Source organism: Botrytis porri, assembly GCF_014898465.1.
Source record: "Botrytis porri strain MUCL 3234 chromosome Unknown BPOR_010, whole genome shotgun sequence".
NCBI classification, from domain to species: domain Eukaryota; kingdom Fungi; phylum Ascomycota; class Leotiomycetes; order Helotiales; family Sclerotiniaceae; genus Botrytis; species Botrytis porri.
In genome coordinates, this window is record NW_024066084.1 from 1,212,730 (window position 1) to 1,231,014 (window position 18,285).

Sequence of the window (18,285 nt, forward strand, 5' to 3'; positions counted from 1 at the left end):
TATACATCCCCAGTATGATGTAATGGAATCAATTCCCACAGATGCGAATCTATCACTGTGGTGAATTCCGCCTTTCTTGACCAACTAGTTTGAAATGAGGTATTTCAATCAATCCCCAATACACAGAGCGCATCTCCGAGACCAGTGTTCACAGCTAGATCCTCAATGGAATCATAGACCTGCGTTGCAACTTCTACCCATAGTTCTAGGAAAGGCGTGGCGTTTGTTTTGGCCATGATATTGAGAACATAGAGCCCTTGCCGGGAACACCACCTGCGTCTAATCTCTCCAGGATGCATAGCTATAAGAACCATTCCAATTCCTTGAGCATATCCTTCCAGATCAAATTGAGATAACAATACTCTCCCAAGTCGATGACATTCGTCATAGTCATGCTTCTGGTATGCGTTCATGGCTTGGGCCGTTATTGTTTCTTGTGAAGCTGCCTGCAACATTTCATTCTGTGCATCACTCGATTGCAAACGTTCAAGTCCCTCATAGTCCATCGCATTTCCAACTCGATCAATTACTTCTTCGTAGGTTTCGTTTTTTTCTGGCTTCACTTGTTGGACAAGAATGAAATTGACAGCTCGCAACGTGTACAAGGCTTTGTTGAATTTCGCACGTATCTCATGAAAGTCCAATCCAAGCGTAGCTACGCCAACTCGATCACAGTCTGCACTTGCTTTGGCGACCATTTGTCTCGCCACTCGGTTTATATTTAACAATCTTTGCCCAAAGTCAACATTGTTTGGGGTTTTCAAGTCGGCTTCTGCCATGAAGTCAATAGCGCATTGTGTCTCTTGGTCGGCCTCGCGCTTTAGATTATCGGCAAAGCAACGAAGCAGTCGAAGTATCTCAGAATCTGAAAGTTCTCCGGGGCTTTGTTTAAAGTAGCGTTCAAGCGCACTGTCACACTCATCAACACTTCTTACTATGTTATCCCGCATACTAAGGTATTGCACTCTTCTTAACTTGTTGAACTCATCGTCTCTCCGTACTAACGCGACGTCATAAGCCTTTCTCTGTTCTGTATTTAATGATGAGAGTAATTGAGCATTCGATTTCACAGCTTGCACCTCGTACATCCACTTTCTTTGGGAATTGTTGAAGACATAACTTGACAACTCCGGACGGGAGGGGTCTGGTTCGATAACAACAACTGCAGCTGGTGTGGGCGCTATCATAGACACGCCAAAGTTTGTAGCCATTCTATCCCAAAAATCGTCACTGTGTATGTGTTCGTAATATTTTGACACGATAGGTACAAGCTTATTCGTCTCCTCAAATTGTGCGAAATGCTCACCAGCTTCGTGCAAGAAGATTCCCTTATCGTATTTACGTGCAGGAATCTCTTTACTAAGTAATAAAGCTGCTGCTGGAGCACCAACAATATTTCCAGGATTTAGCATTTTTGGCATTGCACCGAGGAGCTATACAAGTGGTCAGTTGTCATGCTTTGGGATGTTTAGAACCTAAAATTTTCAGCTAACCCCTTTGACAAATGAATAGCCTAACCTACAAGGCCACAATGTCAGTATTGCCTATTGAAAAACAGGTTATTAGCCGGGGGGAGAAGGGAAGGAAATGGGGCACTGGAGAGCTAGAGCTGCACTGGGATGGGAGTAAGATTATTCTACATGATAAAGCATAAAAAATGGAGTTTGAGTTCAAGAAACAAATTTAGGTAGCAGAAGCGAAGGATGTAATAAACCGATCAAGCTTACTCGCAAAATACCTCAGCACCATTACCATTCATATCGCCACCGTATGCCGGCTCATTTCGTATAATGGTTCGCCCCATTGGAGGATCTTGAAGTTGATTCAATGCGTGCTAGAATACTGTTAGCGCTTACCCAACCAATGAGGATGACGAGCTTTACTGCAAACTCATGCATAAGAGTCGAGGCAATATAGAATTGGCAGGATAATCTCTCTATTGGTGACAGATCATTTCTGAACAAAGGTAAAAGCAATTCGAGGGCTATATCAACCCAAGCTTTGTTTTCCGTGTAAAACTCAAGATCTTTGTTCTGCCGCTCGGTGAACACAATGGTGAAGCCTTCCCAACCCAAACCAGATCCGTTTGGTGTTTTCCTATCCCAGGGTGTGAGGAAGGAGGAACCAATGCCAAATTGAACTCTCTCCCGCATTATTCTCGTCAACGCTTCCGTTTTTTCTGCTGTTTGAGCATCGCTTCGAAGCTCAGGATCCCGTTTGTGAAAGAACTTCAAGGGTCCCTGTTGCAGCTTCTGCCAAGCAGGACGGCGATCGAAACGTTCAGGAACATCCGTACGTTCTCCGAAATAGAAACCATCAAGCTATGGAATGGAGTCAATCATAAGTACTCATGCAAAAGCTGATGATTGTGAAGAACTATAACACATACCCAGCATGTGGCCGCAGAATGGTGCAAGAATCTAGTACACAATCTTAAGACCGGGTCTAAACGTCGCCAGACAGCAGGATTATCTGCCGTCCATACCCCAGTATTGTCTGGCTCTATAGGGAAGAATGGTTTGTGCGATGGGAAATCCATCTGAATCACTGGCCATGTCTCTAGTGTGTGACGAGGCTGCCATTGATCTATTTCAAAAAGTGGACTAGAGAATGATTAGACATATTTTCCCGAGTATTCATAACTCCTAGAGAAAATGCTGTACAATGAGTAACATGTGTCTCGAGGACAATGGCAGAATAAGTCATTGACAGATCAGTATAAGAAAAGTCCAATTACTCAATAGGGTTGGTAAGAGTTGGCAGATAGTTCAAAGGATAAGGATACGCTCCGATTTCTTCCAAAAGTTCGGGCCAATATCCTGACAAAATCCACTTCTGATGATTCTTCCTTTCAGCCTTCAAATGCTGATTATCGAGTGCGTTTGGTGTCAAAGCTAAGGTTGATTAATTATGTCATATTAAGCAAGAGATGAAATACACACCCGACTTTTTATAAGGAAAAAAGAGTTGTGTCGGGTCCATAGCCTCTGGTAAAACTCCATATTTATTGGCCCATTCCGTACCAGCCTGGGTGGACCAAATGCTGTGGAATCTACCAAACTTGGGGTCCCAGTTTGTGAGGGGATTCTTGGCAACCATACTTAAAGTTACTTCGAGACACTGTCTATTGTAGCTGAATTTTGATAATGTTCAGTGGATGAGCACTATCGACGATATGTACCCCCTCGATGTATGTCGGCGAGAAAAGTGGTGAAATCGTGAAATAGGGATCTAGCACGATGTCGGAATTCCCATTTGTGATCAATTCAGAAAGGAATTAGCTTGTGCCCAAAACAATAAATCATATGTCGTGCAATTTTTTCATTCCTTGAGAGAAAAGTAAATCCTTTGTTTCCACCTGAGCAGAAAACACCATACTTTAGGAAAGAACTCATGAAAGAGCTTTCTTTTACAGCTTCCTTAAGAACAAAGATTCAAGACAACCGGATAAGTCTTTAAACCCACGGCTTCTCTTTTTCAATTTTGACAAAGAGAGTCTTCAGAAAAGAATATACATTTTTGGGGGAGGGGGTTGGATGGGGGAAGTGAACCACTTGGAAGCCAATGTGGCTTCAAAACGATTGGATATAAAGCATATCAAAAAGCATTTTTGCTTGTAAGAGTTTGAGCCATTACTCACTACACATTAAGCGATTTTACACCAAAAATAATCATATTTTCAACTTTTGAATCCTTGTTTTATTCCTTTAAAATATAATTGAAATTGAAAAAAACTTTAATATTCTATTAAGAATTAATTAAAAAATATGAAAAAATTTCATTGATTTTTTTATATATTTTTTATATATAAAATTTCTATAATTTAAAAGAGAATAATAAAAAAATCTTGAAAAAATTGTTTAATTTATAACTTATAAGAAAAATATTACTAGTTAATAATTCTAAAAGAATTCAATTTTAAAGTTTTCTTTTTGAATTACAAAAATAGCGAAAAATATTCTAATTATTTTTTCTGATTTGGATTATAATTAAATATTATAATTTGAAATTGCAATAATTATTTTTTATTTATTAGAAAGTTATTCAATATTAGAATTTATATAGGAAAACAGCTTTTTTACAGGAATTTTATTACGAAATCGCTTAGTGTATAGTGAGTTATAGCTCAAACTCTTATCTATTCTACTTCTAATTAATTTTATAAGTTAAAGTTTAAGATAGTCGAGAGGATATACTACCGAGGCTCATTTGAACGATTTAATCAAAATCCTAAAAATAGATTTTTGCCTGAGCTTAAAACGTATTTAGAATTTAGTAGTGTATAAATAAAGAAGAAAAAACCATTTAATTCAATACAGAACCTTAAAGGAATTGATGAAATAAAAAGAAATGAGATATTGTTAGTTCGAGAAGGATACGGAAGACGTAGCACCCACGGTATTCGTAGGTCCTAAATGTCTATATTGTATTCTATCTAAAGAGCTAGCTAAGTACAGGAAGTTGTAGGTCTTATATAGACGCTACAAGAGGAGCTAGTCTCTTCTACTTTCGCTTGAAGCTACTATATCCTGTATTCGCTAAAGACTGTAATACAGTAGCTAATGAATTGAAGCTATTCACTAGATCCTAATGATCAATGTTCATATAGATATACTTATTTATTAAAATCTAAGAAATCAATCGATATAATTATTTTCTTATATCTCAAAAATTAGAATTTATATTTAATATAATAATATTCTTATTAATCTAATTATATAAATAAACTTGAAAATTATTTTCTTTATTCTTCAAATGTTCTTGTATTGAATTTAAATTCTAATTTTTAAGATACAAAAAAAAATTATATTAATCGATTTTTTAAATTCTAATAAATAGTTTTTACGTTTTCTTATTAATTTATTAATTCGTTTATAGTTTTATACTAAATTAAATTTCTTTAAGTAAAAAAGATATTGAATAGATTAATATTAGTTAATAATTCTTATATTTAAGATAGGAATATATAATAGCTTGATTATTATAATCAAATCTATATTAAATATTATTATATTGATTTTTAATTTCATTTCTTGAAAAATTTAAAACTAATTATATTAATCGATTTATGGAATTTTAATCAACAATTTTCTTTTTTTCTTTTTTATTTCGTTAATTTTTCCAAGGTTGTATATTGAATTGAAGAATTTTTTGTAATTTAGATATTAGTTGAACTAAGTTATATTTAATTATTAATCTAATATAATAAGCTGGAATTCTTATTAAGCTTATCTCGTTTGTTATAAAATAGTTTAACGTAGTTTATTAGTAAGCGGATTATATTAATAAATAAGTCATCTCATTTTATATATAAAATTCGTCTGTATATAACCGTACACTTTCTTCATTTAATAATATAATTTGAAAAAATCTGAAAATATTAAAATTTAATTATATAAATATCTTAAAAATCTAGTTACTTATCGAAAATTCGAATTATTATAATAGTTATTATAAAAATAACTTTTTTATAACGAAAATTATAATAATTTCTACTTTTTTTAGAATATAATAGAAATATTATAGAGAAACTAGATTTATAAAAAGCTGATTTTTTATTATTATTGAATTTTTTTTTAAACTAATGATTAATTAGTTATTAAAATAAGAATATCGAAAAAGACCTAATTTTAGTATATTTTCAAATGACTCATTTAATACCCCTAATACCAATAACATATATAAATCTTTTGAACATCGCCTAGGACAAACAATTTCGTAAAAACAATAAGTCATGCATAAATCATGCAATCATCGAACTGTTTAAGACGTAGGTTGAGGAGCGGCAGCATCTCCGAATCCTGATGGAGCAGCTCCGAATGGGCGAGCTCCAGTAGGCCTGGAGCGACCGGCAGAGCCAGTTGGTTGTTGCATCTCTCCACCTGGTGCAAATACAGCACTGTTTTTTTGACGTCTTTGATGACCGGAAGGCTTAGCACGTCCAGTGGGCTTAGCTCCAGAGGAAACGGTCATTGATGCACCACCGAAGCCACTTCCAGAAGCACCTTCCTTTCCACCCTTTCCGCCTTTGCTACCACTCTTGCCGGAAACTTGAGCAACACCGGACTGTTTCGCCCTGCCGTTTCCGAAGTTTGATGAACCAGTTGGTTGGGCACCGCCACTATGGTGTCCTCCACGTCCTCCGGCTCCGCCGGAAGACATGGCGAAACTGGCAGATGGGAAAGCACTGCCGAATCCACTAGCACTACTAGATGGTTGAGCACCACCGGTAGGGCGGGATCCAATCTCACCAGTACCAGTTGGGCAGCTCCACCGAAAGCAGAGGATTGGCCAGCTACAAGAGGGGCGGCGAGGAAAGCAGCAGCGATAATCTTTGAGAAATGCATTATGATGATTGTTAAAAGATGAAAACCTTGAAATGTGGTTGGTAAGAGGAAGTTAGTTGAGAAAAAAGTTGATGAAGTTGTTTTGAGAGAGTGATATGAAGAGTTGTTTCAAAAGGTTCAGACCTGGAGCTGAAGATGTCAAAAAAGCTTGAAAAGACTGGATGCTCTAAGACTGGTTTTTAAAAATGATGTGGGATTCACACATCCTTTATATCCATCTTGCCGTCACCCCAATGATGGTAATCATCCCCCATTTCAAGTAAAGGGGTTCAATGATACTGGCAGACAACTGTTTCAAAAAACACTTCCAAACCCTGCTAATGAGTTTGCGTTCCTCCACGATATAGGTAATGGAAAGGAACAGGAAGCAAGTGATGAACCGGCATTCACAAAGTCACCGATCTCTCTTGCCTAAATGAAAAATGCCTTCTCACCTACCTACCTTTCCCCCTATAAGGTGATCAACATGCGCGCTAACGAGTTATCGAATATATATGAGGGTCCGGTACGTATCTTAAAAGTAGAAGCTAAGGTCAATCTACTCAATCTGGGGTGTACTATAAGATGTTCGCGCTAGTGTATTCATAACAAAAAGCTTTCCAATTGTAAAAGGCAGGGATAAGCTTGCTGTTTGAGCCCTGCTACCGTGGCCTCGGTACCTGCGCCTGTAGCTCTATAGATAAATTAAAGTCCAGATGAACCTTGCTTCATGAGCTTACATCCTAATTTTCACGGAATATTCTTGCAAAATACTTGGAGCAAATATATGTAGAACCGTGAAGATAGATTAGTTGTGAGACCAAACAGCTTCACCCTTATGTGTAAGCTGTCAGACAATTTGCCATGTCATTTCAAAGGTAACGATGGACCAGGTTGTGATGTTACCATCGAACCATCTCATGATGTAAACAGCATGGCGTCTAGAATCGTTCTCTTAATCAGTTTCCAGGATTTAGCTTATGCCCTACATTGTAATGATCGCCCCTAACTGTATGTAAACAAAATGATCAGGGAAATATCACCAGCGGACCGCCAATGCTTCACTCGTGTATACTTCCATTCAAGAAGGACGTTTCAACTTCGCGCCGTTGAGGCCTGTAATCGTCTGTCCTTCGTCGTAACTTTTAAGAAAGCTCTAGATTCCATGAGCCCAGTCGAAAGTCGTGCAAGGTGATCTTCAAGAAAATTCACTTCAAGGACCACAAGTCGCGGGAATCAATCTACTAATTCTCCTAGACTCTCACAACTAATCTGTTTATGTGGGACGATTGTACTAATTGCCATGGCAACGAAGATCTGGGACGGTAGGTTAAGATGAATAGGCTTTAGAAGTTGGTGATGACAACAGAAGGGATAACCGCCCTATGGCTTGTGCGTTGGGATGTCCGCGTGAGCTTTTCACTATCCGAGACGAAGTGAACCCCTGATTTCCCCACACATTCAACCTCCTTTCATTTAGAAGTTTATCTTACTTTTGCTAGAAGCGAGTTGAATTCGATGTGACTGTTGAGTTGTGGACGGTGACATTTATGAGGAGGGAGGAGAGGAAGCAAGTGACGTGGACTGTAAAGAAAAATGCGTTCAACAGAGAGCAAGAATGGAGATGGTAAGGTTATGATGGTAAAGATTGCTTCTTAGACTAATCAACTCGCCATGGATTGACGGTCGCAAGCATACTTGTCGGGCATTTAGTCAAGGGTTGAGCATGTACCACTCTGCCATCGACTCCATTTTGCCTTCGCTTCCATCAGCCTTCTAGTGATGCCAAGTTATCTGACAACTTCAGCTTCTAGAGTTTTCCTGGTTCACATGCTAGATGCTGGATATTATCTTGCTGTGATTAATCCGTCGGACGTTCGAAGGTGAAAATCCCGTCTAGTAACTTTCAGAATCTTTATTCAAGACCTTAGATCATAGAACCCAATCGCCAATTCAATGAAACAGCTAAAGGATCTATCTTAGGGTTCAGGTTCATATGCTTCTACTTTACTCAGAGCATGTCACTGCGGATATGTCTTGGCAAGAGACAGGTACCGTTGAATACCGGTATTGATCCTCAACTACAAACACGCCAAGTTAGCGTCGCGTCAATAGTTCTCAGGAATCGACTCGTTTGCGTATACGCATTCAAACCAAAACCTCATTTTTCTTTCTCTTAGGCTTCATGTACATGCGATCTCATACTCACACGTCAGCATAACGATCTTGGAAATGTTAGCATCTGAGCCATCGAGGCGAATACCGTCTGTTTCTTCTTGACTCAAGCTTCTTCTTTTCTCTCTGCCTCCTGCTTCTTCGTACTTGTGTACAATATCTCGCCAGCTTCCAACGACGATGTACCGCATCTGATACACATTTCTTGCACTATTCTTTCTCTGTCATCTCTATACGTTCAACGACGAAATGTTTCGAAATCCCATGCCAGCCTCCAGAAACTACAAGAGGGTCTTTCTACATAAAGCTCGGTCGAGCTCACCTTAGAGGCATAGACTACACAAAGAAGCGATTTGGACCAGACTAATAGAGCTGCAGTTTGATCGTGGCAGAATTTACACGTTCAATAGCAGATCAAGGAATCTAGGTGTGTACGATATCAGGTCTGCCGATCAAGCACAGATCGTTTCTCTGCACATCTTTGTCTCACAAGCTTTCTGGTTTTTCCCTACAGCACATCTACAGATCTGCATTCAATTCACTTCCGAACTCCACAACGGTCAGTTTCGATGGAGCTGATTCCACACTACATCTACTTTTCCTGTTTTGCCCTTGATATCTAAGGCGAGTCATGATCGATACTTGGTAGGATTTCACCAACTCGCATCTGGTATCTTGGATGCTTCATTATGCAGACATCAGACTCACTGACGAATAAAGACACCCTTGAATATCACATAAACTGACCGTTCACCCTCTTGCCGGCATATGATCATGATCAGACTCTCTACACTAAATTCTCATATCTTCCTCGTGTCTCCTCCACCCGTCACCATTGACTACCGCAAGAAACGTCGGCAGATTAGATCACGGCAGAATTTGGAGTCAAGCATCCCTAAGCTGTTGGAGCATAGCTACCGCATATAAAATAAACACCTAAATCAACATGGCTTTTGTTCAAAGCAGGGAAGGATAGTTGAGATGGTACTGCTCGCATGCACCTAGCAAAGCCGAGAGACTTCATTTCGTCCTGCATTCTTCGTCCTTGAAAGAATGAGTAACAGGTAGGTATCTGCAGTCTTCAATCGCATGAGGCTTCATACTTCTTGTCCGCTCAAAATATAGGAAGGTATTCCGAATTCATTTACTTTCGCGGGGTATGAATGCCCCCACCAATATCAGAATGGCCCGGGATGAACCCCACCAAAGAAACTCCACTGTTCGTTCAATCGTCATTCATGTTGTACCAGAAGAGCAATTTCACTTGATAATGTAGCTATATCCTAAGTATTTTCCCATATTGCTTTTATTTTCCATTGCATAGCTTTAGAACCTCTCATATTGATATCACACACGAACACTTATACAATGGCAAAATCAATGCAAGCTAACAAAGCAATTCGCATGCTTCAAGCAGCAGAAGATGGGGGATATGGTGTTGTAGGAGTAGTCTCGGTGAGTATAATTTACTCTTCTTTTCCTCTCAAAACAAATAGCTCATGTCTTATCATCAGTACAATCTCGAAACCATAACCGCCGTTGTCAGGGCCGCAGAACGCAAACGTTCCCCCGCACAAATCCTTCTCTTTCCCTGGTCCCTCCACTACTCACCCCTCCTAATCCACCTCGCAGCCGCCGCCTGTCGCACCGCCACCGTCCCCATAGTTCTACACATGGACCATGCCCAATCCGAAGATGAGATTCTTGCCGCTGCAGATATGGGACTCTTCGATAGTATAATGGTCGATATGTCGCATTATGACAAAGAAGAAAATCTAGCCAAAACAACGAAATTGACAAAGATGTTGCTAGAGAAAGGCATAGCAGCTGAGGCGGAATGTGGTAGGATTAATGGGGGCGAGGATGGTGTGAAGGATACGGGGGATTTAGAGGGGCTGTTGACGACTCCTGAAGAGGCGCTCGGGTTTGTAGAAACAGGAGTAGATTTCTTGGCGCCGGCTTTTGGAAATGTGCACGGGAATTATGGTGGAGTGGAAAATATTAAGCTGGATTTCGATAGGTATGTGCAGGATAGTTCTGTGAAATACGGTTTCGTTGGTATTGCCCTAGGCTAACATCGGTTCTCAGACTCGAGAGCATTAGAAAAGCGACAAATGGTCGAGTAAGGTTAGTTCTTCACGGCACGAATACATTCCCAGATGATACAATGAGAGACTGTATCAAGGGGGGGATGACAAGGTGCAATTTAAATGACTTGGTTTTGAATACGTATAATAAATATGTAGCGGAAAACACAGGGAAAGTTCCTTTGACGGAGCTCATGGAGAAGGGAACTAGTTTGATCCAGGAATTGATTGAACATCAAATGGATATAATTGGATCGACTGGAAAGGCATGATGTAGAAGTAGAGAACGGCCAATAGAAAACTCAGATACCTGGTAGGTTAAGTACTGAATGGATGTAGTAAATTGTTCTTTGTACAGCAAGTGCGCATGTTGACTTCTTCCTTCATCACGCAAGTGCGTGAGAAGTAAAAAGTCGAAATACCCACTAATATCCGAAGCTTAAATATTTTGCGATCTTATGCTGTCTTGTTGATAATGCTTTGAAGCTACAAGATCGTACTGCATCCAGATAATCAAGAAGCAGTCCGGGGTCATCACATCACACTGCATCACAATGAAATTTTGGCAATATAAAACGTGAAAAGCAGAATACAATTGACTATCAACCAACCTCCACGAAGCGATCAAGAAGAACGCATCTTAGAAGTCACAGAAGTAGAAACCAAATCGCCCTCCCGTATGAACATAATAACACCAAAAACCCATCCGCAATCCGTGCAATGCAATGCATTAAAAATCACAGCTTTTGTTGAATGAAAATAGATCCTCATATCCCGTCTTGCTTTTATATATCTTGTTCAATGTATCCTGTTTATACATATACCCATAAACAGTATCAGTATGATAAGAATCCTAACGTTGGACAGCCGCGCGATCTATGGGACGAAGATGAAGATAATTGCAAGTAAGCAAGCAAAGAGGAAGAAGAGAAGAACGGATAGTCAAGTCTATTGGTAGATCTTGACAGAGTTGACAAGCCAGTATGCGTCGTCGAAGGCGTGGGGAACCTTGGCGACGTATTCTTGACAGGTGGAGTAGCCGGTCTTGGCAGGGCAATCAGACCAGTCGGACCAGGCTTGGCCACCGGCTCCGGCGCCGCAGAAGGTGGTGTCGAAGTACTGGGGTGGGAGTTAGTTTGGTGGAGACGAGATGAATGTGGGCAATGAGATGCAGAAATCAAAGAACAGCACTTACGACTGTCTGAGCAGGGAAATTAGCATCAATGTCACAACCACCATTCGCACTATCGAAGTTTGCAGTAGGTGTTCCCCACTTTGTTGGGTCTGGAGTACCAGCAGTGATGTCGGCGGGGATCTTGCTGCGTGCAAAGAACCAGACTCGGATAAAAGTAGAGGTCCATTGCATAGCATAAATACCACCACCATTCTTGTTGAAAGGAGTACCGTAGGAGTTGGCAGTCGATTCAATAGAACATCCTGCACCGCTGGACAATTGACAGTCGGTGTTACCGTTGTTGAGAGTTCCGAGCTCGGCGGACTTGGGAGAATTGAAGGTGCAGGCGTTCTCGGTGTGGAGAGAAATAAAAGCTTGAGTGATGTCGTTGGATCCTTCGAGGATATCGATTTCACCATAAGGACCGTCACCATTTCTAATTGTCCAGCTAGCGAACCTGTTAGCGGCAACTTCTCATTGTGGAAGTAGCGGACGACTAAACACTTACAAACCAGGCCAGGTTCCACAATCACTACCGGGCATGTGTGCAAAGTCACCAATAAGAATACCATGAGTAAACTCATCAACCGATTCAACCCAAATGCTGTTGCGCTTTCCATTGGCGATGTCGGAGAGAACAGTAGTATTGTCAACGCCCATGTAAACTTGGTTACCGATGACCTTGGTTAAACCAAGCTTCTGAGCATCAGCAAGAGAGACATAGTTGACGTTTCCATGGGTTGGGTCGGGGAGCTAGATGTGAGTTAGTTACCATTTTTAGATCGAAGATGGTTTCAGAAATACTAACATTCTCATAGACGAAGGAAGTGAACCAATTGGTATGATCATAATTATGAATTAATTTGTAACCACTAGTCAATGAGACCAAAGACGAAAAAGCGCAAAGGAGCAAAACTGCAAGAGACTGCATGTTGGAGGATAGTAAAGCGCTGCTGTACTAAAGGAGTGTATGTTTGTATGAAGGAAAGTGATATACAAAAGGTACGAAGATAAACAGACCGATCTATACCAAAGAGGAGAAGAGACACTTATCAAAAGGAATGATGTTAAGGTTGTAGAAGGTAAGAGGAAATTCTCAAATCCAGGTTCGATCGAAGACTTAAATGAAAAATAAAGATTGGCATTAGGCGTTTTTCTCACACTATCTTCAAGTGAATGAGCCTCGATCTCTCCACGATGTGTCAGAATCGAGATACTTCATGGCAGTCAGGATGATGGATTCAACGACTTGTATGTGAATATGGATATTGGTTCTCGGCAAATTACCAAAGAGAATCCTCTGGACTAATTGCAGAACGCAAATTACCCCGGGGAGGAAATTGTAGATCCGTTAATTTTAGCTCGGAGGGCACTCTATGAAATGTTGATATGGGTATCTCCAAGGTTGACTTGGATAAGTGCCGATGTCGAAGAGGAGGATGGAAGGTATGACAAATTTGTTCCTGATGTTGATTCGTTGATTCGCACTTCTTCACCGAAGAATCTTCTATTGTGAATCTACAGAGTGGGTAGTAGGATCATCTAGAGGTATATTATGATCTTGGCTCGATGGATGGCGTTTGCAAAGAGCCAGGATGCTTGACTATATGTGAATTTTGGTCTGATAATCCATTTATTCTATAGAGGATTTTCACTAGCATGTCCTCCGCAGTTCATTGTTGAAATATGAATGAACCAATAATAACAACGAAACAATAATCACATCACAATGAATATCCAAAATATAACCCCCAAAATGGGTCTTTACTAATATCATGGGATTGTGAAATCAGATGTTTGTTGGTGGATGTAACACAATTTCTCACTCATACATCAGCATTTTCGAAGGAAAGAATGTAATTTGTCCTTGTGCAACATGAAACAAACTCCTTTCATCAAGCGATGGCGCAGTGCTGGATATATAAGCTGACTCCACTGTTGAAAAATTATTGTACGTAGTACCAAGTGAGGTTAAAATCCTTCGAGGCAGAATACCAGAATTTTATTTGTTGGTATGTTTCTAGATTTGGAAAAGCCAAAGGCGGTGAAGATTTGAATCTAATGAATATATAATAAGAAGGCTTGCATATAGGTAGGTATCTATAGATGGTCTATATAGTCTATATGTGACGATATTTTCTGTGCGTGAATAAAGGAGTTGAAAGCATATCATTTTGTACCGTCAACCACAAGCTTGTGTATGGTGTTCCAAAAATGCATGGAGATCCATGCTCGCCTCATTCAATGGAATCAATATGCATTTATCAAGATGACATGGAAATGAAAGTGATGAAGGAACATTCATGCAGCGGTGTCGAAGGTAACTGCCAATGGTGATACTCACTCAAAGCGAGAAGGAACTTCATGTTAGATTCCGCTTCTAAATTTAACATGGCGGTATGACAGCATTTCTTGCACAATGATATCAAATTTAGATCATCTAACTCCCAGCCTCGAGGTGCATATATCTTCCGGTTCTGTGACATTGCTCGTGGGGCCATTCGTTGAACGTGTGTATCTCATGTTGAAAACGGAGGAGAAGGCTAGAATACGAGTAACGGAAAAATTGGAGATTGAGAGTCATGATTGCAGTTTTAGTGATTCGTAGTGTTGCGGCAAAGAGAGGGAGCTATTCTACTGAACTCGTGGTTTTTTTGATCACAGATATATCAGCTGGGCCTGCAGAAAGGATCAATATGCAACTTTGGGTTAACTCCGTTAGAGAGAATTAATGAGCACATCAAATATCTACGGACAAGAAAAAGAAAGAGAAATAGAGAATGATAAATCCAAGAAACACAGCTCTCAACTCTCAATGACATGTCTATATACAATCCCCTCCCATATGATAGATGTCACAATTAACATACCTTCCTCGAAGTTTAACCTTTCAGTCCCAAATATCAGAGCCGACAAATAATACTATTTACATATCCAGGTAGTTCAAGGATGGTTTGATAGCAAGATATCTGGCCTAGGCCACCAAAGCTCTCAGTTCGGAAGAGTTTCACCTCATTCCTTACAATCTGAGAGGGGGTAGAATCTTGACAGCTTACTGTATGGCGAAGTTTGTTTTATTCACTGAAATTCACTCTTCGTGGATCGACTTCATTCAATTGTCAATAACCAAACTCCGTCAAAAGAATAAAGAATGTGGAATCTGAAGCAGGTAGTGATGATGAATGATGGCGACGGCATTATAACCAATGTATAAGTTCCAAGTATGATGTTTGAAATTTATATTTCTTCTTCTCATCAATGGTTCCTTTGAAATGCAATGAGGAAAAGGATGAAATTGAAGTGTTGGTACTCGAGTACCACTAGATATTGTGACTGGCAAACTGAATGCCTCCTAGTAGTACCTCTTCTCAACTCTTTCCAATCACTAGGTTTCATGAAATAGTGATTTTGATTGAATTGAACCTTTCAAAAAATTGTGTCGATATCGGTAAACATATATCCGGGAGCCCCTGAGTAAAGTACCACATCTGAAGACTTCAAATTGTCCTTTTTCGTTGTCTAGGTTGAAAACTTGAAGCGGTGACATGAGCGATGAAAGATGCCCGTCACCATTTATTTACCTTGACAAATTTGCCAATCGCTACAATTCACACTATCTTGGGCCATTGCTCAAATACATCACAGAAATAAATTTATACACCCAGTATTTCCAAAATATATTTTTTATTATCATTAATCTGCCGTTCATTCATCTATCAAAGTCCCATCGACAGTACCGCGACCAATTGTAAGGCAAGCAGACGTCGGACCCTCTATATAACATTTATCATAAATATAACCAAATCATTATCCCATCTAGCCAGACTTCTCAGTTGTGTCCTCAACTCTGATAGTGCCAGCCTTGCTTCCTACTGACTCATCACCCTCATGATGAACAATGTCCTTCTTTGAGTGGAGCACTGCCTCTACGTCCTGAGCTCTTCGCTCGGCGTTGACAGCTCCAAAGAGAATGTCCAACTCTTCCAACGTCTTGCCCTTGGTTTCCTTAATGATGAAGAATGACCATACACACATTCCAAAACAGAAGAATCCGAACATCAAAAATGTTCTCCATCCAATGTTTGAAACGGCAATTGGTGTAATCTCGGTAATGGAAAAGTTGCACAACCATTGGGTAGAAGCAGCGAGACCAACACCGTAAGAACGGAGACGAGTGGGGAAAATCTCAGATACGTAAACCCATGGAATAGGTCCCCATGATGCGGAATAACCGATGACGAAAAGGTAAATCATTACAACCATGGCAATTGATGCTGGTGCGACAGTGGTAGCTTTGGTGTCAGGTGGGTGGGTAACAAGGACAGCTGAGAGAATGAACATCATGACCATCATCCATGCGGCACCGAAGATGAGAGACTTGCGACGACCCAACGTATCAATACCGGTGAGTAAGAAGATACCAGTGGTGACGACCTTCACAGTACCATAGATACCGGTTGCAAACAAAGCGGTATTAGCAGCTGAGATACCAATAGTTTGGAAGATTTGCGGTGCGTAGTATCCAATAGAATTAGTTCCGGAGAATTGTTGCCAGAACATAAGGCAGAAAGCTGAAAAGAATCTGAATCTGTTGGATGGTGCGATACACTCTTTCCAGCTGAGTCCTTCAGTTGCAGCCATTTCCTCTTCGATGGATGCGCGAATTTCAGCAATTTCTTGCATGATTTCTTCATCATCAGGTGTGGTGCATCTAGTCCAAGCCATGGAAGCAGTAGCTTCCTCATATCGACCTTGCTTAGCAAGCCATCTTGGAGATTCCTTCAAGAAAAACAGACCAATTAAGAGAAATCCACCTGGGATGAGTTGAATGGCGACTGGAATTCTCCATTGCTTAGTAGATTTAGGGATGTGTAATGCAACACCGTAATTCAACCAGTACGCAAAGGTAGAACCAAGTACCAAGAACTCTTGGAACATTCCAGTGATTCGTCCTCTAATGGCGGGAGGAGCATTCTCAGCGACGAAAACAGGAGTAATGGAGGACATTCCACCAACTCCCAAACCAGCAATGACACGACCAGCATAGATTTGTCCAATACTATGGCTAGCGCTGGTTTGAATGGCGGCACCAATGAGGAAAACAAGGCTGAATCCCATGAGGGAGTGTTTTCTTCCAAATCGATCATTGCAGAAAGCGGCAGCGATGGAACCGAAAAAACAACCAGCCGTAAGCAGAGAGACAACATTCGAAGAAACTTGTGCATTCTTGGATCCACCAAATCCCTTCGAATCAGGCGGTAATCCGAAATCTTCTCTGAAACTCGCGAGAGCCAATACCGATCCCATGACACCGGTATCGTAACCTGCATAAGCCATCATATGTCAGCCACGTTCCATCATCTTGATTGGTCTTGGCGTTATGGCACAAGAGTTTAAAATCATTGAGCCGACACGGAAAGGATTTATCAGGGAATAGTATCCAGAAAGATGGGATAACTTACCGAAAAGTAACGATCCCATGTAAGCCACGGCCGTCAGGAGATAGACGCGGTAATTTTTGAAGAAAGCGGACGGCATGTTGGCGATTTTGCTGTTCGCAGCAAATCTTGACAAAGTTGGTATTTTTTGTTCGACGAGAAGCCGATGAGTGAGAGAGAGAGGAATCATTTGGGGAGAGGTAACGATGTATCTTATGTACTTGCGAAGTTGGCTATTGTGGAATCTATGAGCGGCAACATATTTCTGTTGGATGAGAACTGGATTCGCAGTTGATTCGTGCGAATATTTTGTTATCATTTTGACACTTGAACCAGGGAGAGTAATTCCACCATTTACAATAGAGAGAATGGGGAAAATGGGGAAGTAGATTTTAGACCAACTTTATTTGGAATAGTTGGGCGGTTCCCCATTGTTTAGTCTACAGAGTAGAGATTGTTGAGCAAGCTTTAGATTTAGTTTTATTGTTGCCGATATTATTCAGGGGTTGTGATTAGTCGATGTGGATTCTAGTGTCAATAATCCCCGCGGGGTTGCATATACCAGGTACTTTTGCCCACGGGGTTAATGGTTTCACCGAAATCATACCTTTTTCTTAGTGCAAATCCGAAATTTCTGACAATTACTTGCTTGATTTATACGTTGTTTGGCTTCAATGCTGGATAAATTCTTCCTGATGCAACAGTAATTGCCAGATCAACTTAAGCTTGAATAGACTAAGCTTGCCTTGAGGAATTGATCATCATCTAGGAGTCTGGAATCTACCGGCATGGGGCAGCTAAGGCAAATCACATTTCAACCTGCAAACACGAGAGAACAAGGATGATGATAGCTGTGACGGAGCAGGGTGGTTGGTAAGATGGGATTTACATATGATTTTGCTCGGGGTCATCCGAGGTATCAATGTTTACGCGTTGGCAAATAAGAACAGCTCCGCTCGCTGGAGTCTGTAGTCTGAATTTCATTTCTTATTAACTTACGAGAGGGGAATCTGAGAACTCCGCAAAATTCAGTTTGTGGAGAGAGTATGGAGAAATTATCAATTCCCGTTGCTGTTCTTGGATAC

The 18,285-nt window shown here is 40.4% G+C and overlaps 5 protein-coding genes across 5 annotated transcripts; 1 reads left to right on the top strand and 4 right to left on the bottom strand.

Moving 5' to 3' along the window:
* Window positions 1-104: 104 nt before the first annotated feature.
* EAF01_007810 (uncharacterized protein) lies at window positions 105-3,099 on the bottom strand (the record flags this gene model as incomplete). Its single annotated transcript, XM_038916066.1, has 7 exons — window positions 105-1,433; window positions 1,494-1,518; window positions 1,728-1,834; window positions 1,884-2,321; window positions 2,390-2,603; window positions 2,738-2,894; window positions 2,943-3,099. 7 exons carry the CDS (start codon window positions 3,097-3,099, stop codon window positions 105-107), a joined length of 2,427 nt encoding a protein of 808 aa, XP_038768537.1.
* Window positions 3,100-5,763: 2,664 nt separating this feature from the next.
* On the bottom strand, window positions 5,764-6,347 carry EAF01_007811 (uncharacterized protein; the record flags this gene model as incomplete). Its single annotated transcript, XM_038916067.1, has 2 exons — window positions 5,764-6,246; window positions 6,300-6,347. The coding sequence occupies 2 exons, from the start codon at window positions 6,345-6,347 to the stop codon at window positions 5,764-5,766; spliced, it is 531 nt and encodes a 176-aa protein (XP_038768538.1).
* Window positions 6,348-9,869: 3,522 nt separating this feature from the next.
* EAF01_007812 (uncharacterized protein) lies at window positions 9,870-10,860 on the top strand (the record flags this gene model as incomplete). The annotated part of the gene is made up of 3 exons (XM_038916068.1): window positions 9,870-9,956; window positions 10,016-10,521; window positions 10,590-10,860. 3 exons carry the CDS (start codon window positions 9,870-9,872, stop codon window positions 10,858-10,860), a joined length of 864 nt encoding a protein of 287 aa, XP_038768539.1.
* Window positions 10,861-11,536: 676 nt separating this feature from the next.
* On the bottom strand, window positions 11,537-12,693 carry EAF01_007813 (uncharacterized protein; the record flags this gene model as incomplete). Its single annotated transcript, XM_038916069.1, has 4 exons — window positions 11,537-11,707; window positions 11,784-12,210; window positions 12,271-12,515; window positions 12,571-12,693. The coding sequence occupies 4 exons, from the start codon at window positions 12,691-12,693 to the stop codon at window positions 11,537-11,539; spliced, it is 966 nt and encodes a 321-aa protein (XP_038768540.1).
* Window positions 12,694-15,578: 2,885 nt separating this feature from the next.
* EAF01_007814 (uncharacterized protein) lies at window positions 15,579-17,519 on the bottom strand (the record flags this gene model as incomplete). Its single annotated transcript, XM_038916070.1, has 2 exons — window positions 15,579-17,086; window positions 17,225-17,519. 2 exons carry the CDS (start codon window positions 17,517-17,519, stop codon window positions 15,579-15,581), a joined length of 1,803 nt encoding a protein of 600 aa, XP_038768541.1.
* Window positions 17,520-18,285: the final 766 nt, after the last annotated feature.